At 37.3% G+C, this 10,588-nt stretch overlaps 1 protein-coding gene across 3 annotated transcripts in view; it reads left to right on the forward strand.

Moving 5' to 3' along the window:
- dennd2b (DENN domain containing 2B) overlaps nt 1-7,863 on the forward strand; it is a 55,612-nt gene extending 47,749 nt beyond the window's left edge. For 2 of the 3 annotated variants that reach the window (XM_072659768.1, XM_072659767.1), the window contains exons 15-20: nt 246-423; nt 2,244-2,285; nt 2,602-2,713; nt 3,576-3,815; nt 4,072-4,158; nt 7,368-7,863. In XM_072659768.1, the coding sequence (XP_072515869.1) occupies nt 246-423; nt 2,244-2,285; nt 2,602-2,713; nt 3,576-3,815; nt 4,072-4,158; nt 7,368-7,402 (694 nt within the window). In that variant the 3' untranslated portion in view covers nt 7,403-7,863. Of the gene's footprint in view, nt 1-245; nt 424-2,243; nt 2,286-2,601; nt 2,714-3,575; nt 3,816-4,071; nt 4,159-7,367 lie in introns of those variants that run through there. The other variant, XM_072659769.1, reaches the window with a different exon arrangement.
- Nucleotides 7,864-10,588: the final 2,725 nt, after the last annotated feature.

Genomic DNA, 10,588 nt, shown 5'->3' on the forward strand with positions numbered 1-10,588 from the left:
CATTTAAGCAGTTCTTCCTCAAAATCTAATGAGCCTGCAGCTGGTTATTTTCGTGCATACTCGAGTAATCACAGATTCCACTGTCTTCTCAGCTAAGCCAGGATAAACTGGAAAAATCTGGGCTCGCTATGCTTTATTTCCATAGCAGGGTCCATAACTGGATTTGCCTATGAGGTGTGTGTGAATAGTGAGTGTGTACGTGTGTATCAGGGCCAGGTGACAGGCCTGTTTTCTTCTCTTTACAGCACCCTCTCCAGCTGCGTGCATGCGGTTGTAGCCCTGCTGTACCCATTCTCCTGGCAGCACACTTTTATCCCTGTGCTGCCCACCTCCATGGTGGACATTGTCTGCTGCCCCACACCCTTCCTGGTGGGCATCCTGTCCAGCTCGCTGCCCAAACTCAAGGAACTGCCAGTGGAGGAGGTACCGCTAAGATCCTTTTTTATACTTCCTCTACTTATACCAGCTCCTTATCTTGTTTGTGACTATAAAATACATCACTATTCAAGTAATTTAACATTCTTTTTTATTAATAAAATAAATGAAGAGTTAAAAAAGTGTATATATATATATATATATATATATATATATATATATATATATATATATATATATATATAGCATAGCCTTTACACTGGGGACGCATGATATTATTGGAATCATATTGACATTTAGGACCCATTTGTCTAAGTAGTAATATTATGTGTATATTAGGATTTGTCTAATATTTCAATCCAATAGAAGAATAGAATGCTTAGGTGATGGTGGGCTACTTTGCTAAAATTCCTGTGTTTATTCATTTTACTGGTATTCAAACGCTACAGAATGAATGCTACATTTCTTCATAATCTAATAATTAATTTCTACATGTATAAATATATATGTATTGGCTTTGGTAGATATGTACACAACAAATAACGTATAATAAACAACACTAAATACATAAAATAGAGTGGCGATGCTTCATAAAAAAATCTCCTAGCTAATCATTGCCAATTTGAGAAAGCAAACTGTAATCTATATTTTAAAAATATGTTTATTCAAGTTATCGTCACAGTCCATCGCTTGCTGCATAATTATTTACCCTTAGATGTTTTTTGCCACTATTTGGGAAGATGTTGTGCTTGTACCAGTCCAGACCAGATTGTGGTTTATCTGATAGCTTTAGAGAGAGGACGGTGATTCATTACCACAGGGACTAAGAGAGCTGAGCGGAGCTCCACCCATTCAGCAGACTATTTATCTACCTACAGCAGATACACTGTTTTGTTCTTGTGTAATTCTTCTTCATTATTGCTCATCCAAACTTTAACTGAATATGTGTACACATACAAGCCACGCCACGTCAATGCTTAGAGTAGCCTGATGTAAAACGGCACATAAGCACACCCACACATAAGCCTGTTCAGGTCCTCACAGACATGTCCAAACATATTCTTCTATTTTACATAGGAAAAAGTGATTTCAGGCAGTCTATCTAAGTGACTCCTGTTCCATTATTTTTTTAATCATAGCTTTGTTTTCCTAATCCAAACAGCTTCAAGGTCAAATTGAGCAATGACCTTTTTTTTAACATCCCTTTTCACTGTTGTCTCTTCAATGATCCCGTTACTCAAATAAACTGGCTGGCCATTGACCTGCTGAATTAAGTGCCGTACCAAGAAATGAAAGGGACTCGGGCCAGATTCATCTTTCCCAGCTTCCAGGAAGCGAGGGAGAAAGCATCATACATGGAACGGTATGCCCAGAACAGGGGCCAATTCCTTTGTATGAGTCTTTAAATTGGCGTCAGCTTCTTAAGCTCCAGCTTTGTGTTTCTGGCTGCTTGTCTTTTCCCCCCTCCTTCTGTGTGAGCATTGGTCCCAGCTGCCTGAGGGGCAGTGCCAGGCCGGCCACAGACTTCACGGTCGTTTCCTAACAGGCCTTTCACACTCACTTGAAATCAAGCTGATAGAAAGAGGCGTCAACCCCCTTTTTGCTTATTGCTTGTTGGTCAAAAGCACTCTTGTTAAGTCCTTTAGGCTTGACCTTGTGTGGCAGACATGTGTACAAGCAGCTCTTTAAGATGCTTGTCATTTTTAACTCTGCAGCTTTAATTGGTTGTCAAGCACCATCTGTTGCAGATCAGCATCTGGAGATGTTGAGACTTAACGCAGTTCCCACAACAAATTAATGCCATGTGATTAAAACAGAATCCTCTTCTGTGTGGAACAATCATGATAACTATTCTTCTCTCATTTCAGGCCCTGATGGTTGATCTAGGAACAGATAAGTTCATTAGACAGGTATGTGTTTCAAATTATATAAAACAACATTGGTGTCTATGCTTAAAGGACAGCATACAGAACATATTATGCTTGTTATGCTTTAGATGGCTAATGGAAATTTATTTGGAGCCTAAGTGTATTCGTTAAAAGCTAGCAAGCCTCTAGGAACATGCATTGTCAGAGCCATTTACATTTTCTGTGTGAACTCTCTCACATGGTTACAGCCAATGTAATGCACACAAGTGTATCTTGTCACTTTTAGTGTTGTTAAAAAGAATTTAGGCAGACAAATGTTGCTAATAAATGTCAGTGCTGTAACCGTGTAACTGTGCAGCTGGACGACGAGGCCTCCCTCTTACCACGCAAGCTACAAGCTGCTCTGGAGCAGGCCTTGGAGCAGAGGAACGACATCATCAATCAAGACTCTGACAGCGAGTCAGATGATGGTAAGGAGATTGATATCTTGCACCACACCAGTAGCATCTGAATAATTTGAAACTGAGAGCTTACTGTGTAGGCAGCTGAGCTATTAACTGATATAGTGAGGTGTAATTTTGACTACTTTATTGTACCAAAATGAAGAAGTGGAACTTCACAAAAGTGGATTAGAAACTGGCTTTGGTGTTAGCAATCATTGGGATGTAAGAATTTTTTTTCCTTATGTCTATTGGAAATTATATGTATTAAATGTATTGGATTTTTTTTTGTATATTACTAAACATGAAAATGACCAAAATGCACTCCTCAGACCTCTCTGATTGTCCTCTACCAAGGCGAACAAAATTTGTTTGTTACCATGGCAACGCACACAGCCTTGAGAAAAAGGCAGAGAAGTTTTTTTTTTTTTTTTTTTTTTGCTTTTTACTTTGTATTGCAATTGTGATTTCACAGAGCTTGAGGGTTTACTGAGGTCTTGATATCTGTATCCAAGTTACCAGCCCATATACAGATACAGCCTTGCATGCCCCGTTGCCCCTCTTGTCCATTGCCTGGTGACTCACTTCTTCTCTTCTTGCTGCTGGCTACATGCTGTGCTGGTAGGGCATGTTAGACTTGTGATTGGTCAGGGTATGCTGACCTCAAATCTATCCCACTTTTAAGACTGCCCATTCTATATGACATTTATTAGACTTTGGGATGGCATTCATAAGACACTTTTTACATCTACATTGGGGGTCCAGGTGAGGCAGATTGACTGAATTAGACAGAAAACTCTTTAGAATTAGGTACTTCTTAGGTTCTGAGGCCATTTTCTACATGTCTGTGAAGCTTCTTAATGTACTAACATGACTTCCTTCCTTCCACCAGAGTGCAACTCCTTGAATAGTGTAGTGTCCGAGGCCTTCATCCGCTTCTTTCTGGAGACCATAGGCCACTATTCCCTGTTTCTGACCCAGGGCGAAAGAGGGGAGCGCATTTTCCAGCGTGAAGCCTTTCGCAAGTCTGTAGCCTCCAAGAGTATCCGCCGCTTCCTGGGTGTCTTCATGGAGTCGCAGATGTTTGCTGGGTTTATCCAGGACAGAGAGATGAGGAAGAGCAGGGCAAAAGGTAAAGGGAATTATAGGTCAAGTGGCTCTGTTAGGTCATTGACCATTTCCTGTTAGCTGCAAGCTGTATAAAACCCACACCCATTATAATTAGACATGGTTTGGGTCAAAAGGAGCAGAAACAGAGTGGAAGAAAAATCTTATATTCAGGTCTGTGCTGCCATCTGTTGGTGATGGTGTGCCATGTCGATGGTTGTTGATGGTTATGATCGATGACTTCCTCTAAAAATGTTTAAAACATGGTTTTGTTTTTGCAGGTCTGTTTGAGCAGAGAGTAGAGCAGTACCTGGATGAGTTGCCAGATACAGAGCAAAGTGGAGTGAACAAGTTTCTAAAAGGACTAGGTAAGTTCAGCAGTTGTGCTCTTTGGGAACACCTAAGGATTATTATTCAGTCATTTCTGGGGATCTTCAAGTATCTGCCAATGCAGAGTACCGATACCAACTCTGTCTAAACTAACTACCTAAATATGTTGATATTTACTATACATAGTGCCCTCCATAATGTTTGGGTCAAAGACATATTTTTCCTTAATATGCCAAAAGCTAAACTAAACAGATTAGTTTTCAGCCTAGATTCAAAGATTGAGACTGTGTCTGAGTCCCGAAAATTATCTGGAAGGTTATTTCAGAGTTGGGGGGCTTTATAAGAAAAGGCTCTTCCCCCTGCTGAGGTTTTCTGAATTTTGAGAACTACTAAGAAGCCAGCACCCTGAGATCTAAGTGTTCTTGATGGTTCATAATATGTAATAAGATCTTGCAGGTACTACAGGAGTGAGGTTAATAGAAGAATTTTGTAGTCAATTGGAATTTAACTGGGAGCCAATGTAGTGCTGATAGAACTGGACTGATATGGTCAAATGTTCTAGTTTTAGTAAGGACCCTGGCTGCAGCGTTTTGAACTAATTGAAGTTTATTGAGGTTCCTGCTGGAACAACCTGACAAAAGTTCATTACAGTAATCTAGCCTTTAGATAATAAAAGTGTGTACTAGCTTTTCGGCATCTTGTAGAGATAAGGAGTTTCTTAGTTTGCCAATGTTCCTAAGCTGCATAAAGGCTGTCCTACTAATATTAGCTTAATATGTTGCTTAAATGATAGATCTGAAACTAATATGAGGCCAAGATTTTTAGCTGCTAGACCAGGAATAATGGAAGCATCAGCCAAGTCTAACATTAAGTTGGATAGTTTATTTCTAGTGTCTTTTGGACCTAAAAGGAGAACCTTGGTTTTGTCACTGTTGAGAAGAAGAAAGTTATGTGACATTTTAGTTTTTTATCCTTTACACAGTCCTCCATTTGCTTTAATCTAAATTTATTGTCAGGTTTGGCTGATATATAGAGCTGTGTGTCATCTGGCTAACAGTGTGTCATGTTTGCTTATAACTGATCCCAGTGGTAACATGTATAATGTAAATAATAGGGGTCCTAGAATAGAGCCTTGCAGAACTCTCTTACCTCTGTGTAATTTGAAGATAAATCTTTTATTTTTACAAACTGATAGCATTTGGTTAGATATGAAGATTTGAACCACTATAGGGCTGCTCCTGTGATTCCAACCATTTTCTCTAATTTAAAGAGAATAGTGTGATCTATTGTATTAAAGGCTGCACTAAGATCTAGTAGGGCTAATAAAGATACGTAGCCTTGATCAGAGGAAAGAAGGAGATCATTTGTAATCTTCACTAGGGCTGTCTCAGTGCTATGATTGGGTATGAATCCAGATTGGAATTTCTCATACATACTTAGATATATAAATGTTAATATGGAGATGGGTCTGTAATTAGACAATACACTAGGATCAAGATTTGGTTTCTTGTTTAAAGGTTTTATGACTGGTAATTTAAGGGTTTGGGTTTTGGGTTTTAATTTTAAAAGAGATCTGATTAGAGTTTGGAGTATTCTTTTTAGTATTTTAGAGGGAATTGGGTCGAGTGGACAGGTTGTACAATTTGCTGAGGAAATATTTTTTTCTAGTTCTGGCTGTCTTTGTTCTACAAGTTATGTTCTAAAACAGCTACAACAGGTGATGGTTATGTTTGATTTAAGAAGGAGGGTTGGATTTGTTGTCTAATATTTTCTATTTTATTATTAAAATAGTTCATAAGACTGGTTAAAGATGTTGGAATCTGGGGTTGAGTATCTGTAAGTTTAGAGATCTCACTAAAAAGAACTCTGGGATTGTTTTTGTTTTTCTCGATCAGCGAGGCCAAATACGCTGAGCGAGCTTTAATGAGTGCATTTCTATATTGACTAAGGCTGTCCTTCCACGCAGAGTGGAACACCTCTAGTTTGGTTGTCTGCCATTTCCGCTCTAGTTTCTGCACTTTGTTTTAAGGTATGAGTTTGATCACTGTACCACGGTGCGAGCCTTTTTTGCCTCATCATTTTATTTTTAAACTATGCTACTTTATCTAAGGTTGATCGAAGGGTATTTTCTAGATCGTTTGTTAATTTAACTAGCTCTGTTTGGTCTGATGGAGTGTAGTTGACTTGTGAGGTGCTCCTGGTCAGGTAAATCACGTTCCAACCCATTCAACATCTTGATCTTGATCCTTGTGCTGCTGTTACAGAATAATTAATGCAATTTGCTTCATCTATGAGTAGCCTTCCTGCTTTGACTTTTTTGGTAAAGGCAGTGTACTTTGCCTCAAATAAAATATAATACCCTTGAAGCAATAGCATTTCCCATTTGAATAACTTTACAGTTGAATAATTTTGCACAATGAAAAAATATAAATTGGCACAATGAACAAACAGCTACAAAAAAAGAATAATGGTACTACACTAAGAATTATGGATTAATACAAAAACAAATGTTTAGAAGTAAAATGTGCTTAGGCAGCAATTTTACATTCAGGTGCATGTATGAAGTAAGCTACAAAGTGTCAATGAGTGTATTTTAATAAGTTTGTAAAGTTGTTAAGGATCTACCCAGTATTAGTACTGTGTTATTAATAATTTGCTTGGTCAGTGTATATCGTGTCATTTATCCATACAGTCATTTAATAAGCATTTTGTGGTCAGTAATTTCTTGAAATACTGGCATTACTGATTTTGCAGCAGGTATTTGCACTACTGCTTGTCTCAAGCAAGAAATGATTCCACTCCATTCAGATCTTACTCGCCTCAGAAACCGTGTTATAATGTGGGTACTTAGTAGTGCCAGTAGCAATACTGTTTTTAAGTGTCTGTATCAGTGCAACACTGGTAATTACGTGTTAAATTATTCAAACTGGCTAGCATTCTTTGAGTGAGTTATGACAGTCTTTATAAGTTTTTATGAACAACATCAATCATATAGGTTGAGACTGAGAAAACATGTTAAAAGTAGATATTAACCCCTAAATGCAGCAAGGCTTATTACACACTATTCAGAAACTACAGGGATTTCTGTGCAAACTGGTATTAGAGACTATTGAGACTATTCTTTGGCAACAGAATTTTGTAATAACACCCATATCCATATATGGACAATATCCATCATAATTTAAAAAACAGACATGTTTTGTAAACAGCACTGTTAATTTTGTTTGTGTTTTTTTTCTTTCTCCAGGGAATAAGATGAAGTTTCTCCATAAAAAGAACTGATGGAACACGGAACCAAAACTAAGGATATTTGTACATCAAATATCAACATCATTAAAGACTTAACACAATACATATATCTTCAGATATATGATTGAATTGACTCAAGTAGTTACACCTAATGTATATATTTTTAAAAGCAGCTGTGATCCTTGTATGTAGTTACATCACTAGGTTTCCCGGTACCTTGTGTATGAGAGTAGAATGATGCTAGAATGGTACTGTGTGAATGAATGGTTATATTGGTACAATACAGCATTACAGCTTTTAGCTGAGAAGTGTATGTACTGAATGTGGTTGGATGAATAAATGGAAACTAATGTGAGGTGGATGTACAGTTACTTTGTAGTATTTAACGCTAGATGTTGCTCAGTGCATTGCATTTTGTACATGTATTAACACTTGAATATAATTGCTATACTTGCAATGCTTTGTAAAAAAAATCAATAAAGCTTTTCAGATCATTCTTTGCCACTGTTTCTTACTTTCTGTGAGCTTCTTCATGTTGTCTTTTCGTCTCTTTAAAAGTAAAACACAGATAATGCGTTGTTATCAACTGGTATCGTCAAGAAATCTAACCTGGGACAATGCTAACAATGCCAACCTGGGGCAAAAAAAGGCATAGTGAGACATGTTGTGGGTTAGGTGGGTTTCAGGTGTACATGTGCTCTGCGTAGGTTTGGGCCCCACCATTATAGCCTACCCTAATCTCACATGGCTCCCATCTAGGCCCCATATGCAGTATACAACCCAGATGAGGCCCATGTTTAACCCTTCCTGGTCCCATTATTAACCCTGGTGGGCATCCATATGTGTGGCCAACATGGAACATGGATAAAACTTTCTGATTTCCAGTTGGGCTAACCATACAGGCCCCACATGGGCATGCTATCTGGAAAACTATTCCTTTAAAATCTTACCTTAATTATGAAAAGGACCTAAAGAAGCTTGCCTTTGCCGAGCACATTTATAATACAGGACAAGGAGGAGGAACTCAAGAGCCAAAGCAAAGACCTGTGAGAAAGTAAATGGGTTAAAGGCAGATTTCAGACTGCCTACTTTTTCAAAGAACTTGAATTACGCACAGATGGTGTAACTATGTTAAAACGTGTGGCAGACTAAATGTTTTTTTTTTAAATATCAATATCAAATAGTGGGATGGAAGCCCATGTGGATGGCTCTACAGGAAATGGCGCTCATCCCACTAACTGCTTAACAAGAAGCTCGTCAGGACTTCAGTCGTTCATTTCAGACTCTGTGCCATCGTGGTGGAAATGGGGTGAGTTTGAGTAAAGTAGGACATTTTTTTCTGGTAAACATTAGAACAGTCCATTAATCTGAATTTATCTTAATGCCTTTAACATTTTTTTGCTAAAACAGATTGATGTTCTACTTACAAAATAACTACCCCCCACCCCTTATTTCTTTTAGGCTGCTTTGAGCCCGAGTAGGGCAAACATCTAAATACAGTGGCATGCAAAGGTTTGGGCACCCTGTTCACAATTTCTGTTACTGAATAGTGAGGAGAAGGTGAACTGATCTCCATAAGACATGAACCTCATAATGCATTTTATTTATTATTTTATTTATTTATTTTTTTAATGAAAAACAGAAAGAGGCAGCGTGCAACTTTTACCAAAGTCTAAAACTGTAATTAGCTTCTTAGGAATATGGCTTGTGCACAATCATTAGGAAAGCCCAAGTAATTGAAACTCCAGAGCTTCATAAATACTCTTAATTCCTCAAACATTGTCTCAACAGTTAGTAGCTTTTGGCTCCTCTAAGCACTCTGAAAATTCTAATAATTAATGTGCACAAAGCAAGTCCTTTTCTCAGTTCATAATACAATTAAGGGAATAGTCACTAACAAGAAAAATGGCAAAATTACTGTTTCCAAAGTAACTGCTTGTAGGATTACTAGAAATATGAACTGGTGGAGGAACTAATGGATTAAATTAAATACCAGAACAAAAAAAGAAAAAGGCTTCTACAGCAGGGTAAGGATTCTAAACATACTTCAAACCATCAAGAAGGTGAAGGTTTTGCCAAATCCTTACAGAACTAGGTGCAAGGAAGAATAGGCAAAAACTCCCCATACAAGAAAAAAAAAGAGAGCTGACTACAAAAAAATGTTTACAAGATGTGATTATTGATTATTATTTTGTTATTTATGTTAATTGTAACAAATGCAAATAAAAAATAATCTTATTTTTTATATATATAAATGTGTAATCTTTAACCTTCTGGCTTATGGAAATCAGATCATCTTTTACTGTTTTTTCACTACATATACACTATTGTTCAAAAATTTGGAAACACTACAAAGTAGATCATTGAACTATTCACATACTTCAACTAGACACCAGTTGTTCCTAATTTTGGATGTTTAATGATAATGTTAACTATTTAGGGGAACAAGAAAAAAATGTATTAAATTATAAATCATCTACTGTAATTCCCTGTTTACCCTAAGGGTTACTACTTGGTAACTACATGGAAAGCAATGCAAATTAGCTGAGATTAAGAGGTTACATACATTTACAGCTCTTTTCACTATTGTAGACACAGTTTAAAACCTTTTGTAAAGAATTATGTAAATTGTTTAAATGCAAACAAATCAGTTTTATTCTATTGATAACACTGCAACCTTTGATTACAAACTTCTGAATGATAGTGCAGTACCACACACATATTTAATCACTGCCTATACCTACTCATTAGCCTATAGAATTAAAGGGGAATTCTTATTGTTCAACATTTCTGCATGTTTTAATTGTTGAGATGTAAACAAAGTAATTAAGAGAGTTTTAGCTTATTTCATTTTCTTCAATTAACATTTTACAAGTACGGGGTTTTTGTGTAATGTTGGTAAAGGGAAATGTAATATCATTTATTAAAAAAAAATAAAAATAAACAAAACTACAATAAAACTATGCCCAAGACATAATTACCTATATCCATATATCCATCCCATTCTGACGTCTGGTTCCTATCACCACCACCACCACTCTAACTCTACAAGTATCAGCAGGACAGAGCATTTCACACCAACCCGCTGTGCATAACATTAATTACAGAGAACTAAAACTCGGTGGATTTCTCCATGAACGCTGTAGTGTAGAGCCTCTTCTGCAGTCGTTCTTCGTGTGTTTGTGCTGAATTTGGTTTGAACACCGCAGCCACGCCCAC

Source organism: Salminus brasiliensis, chromosome 17, assembly GCF_030463535.1.
Source record: "Salminus brasiliensis chromosome 17, fSalBra1.hap2, whole genome shotgun sequence".
Taxonomy (NCBI): domain Eukaryota; kingdom Metazoa; phylum Chordata; class Actinopteri; order Characiformes; family Bryconidae; genus Salminus; species Salminus brasiliensis.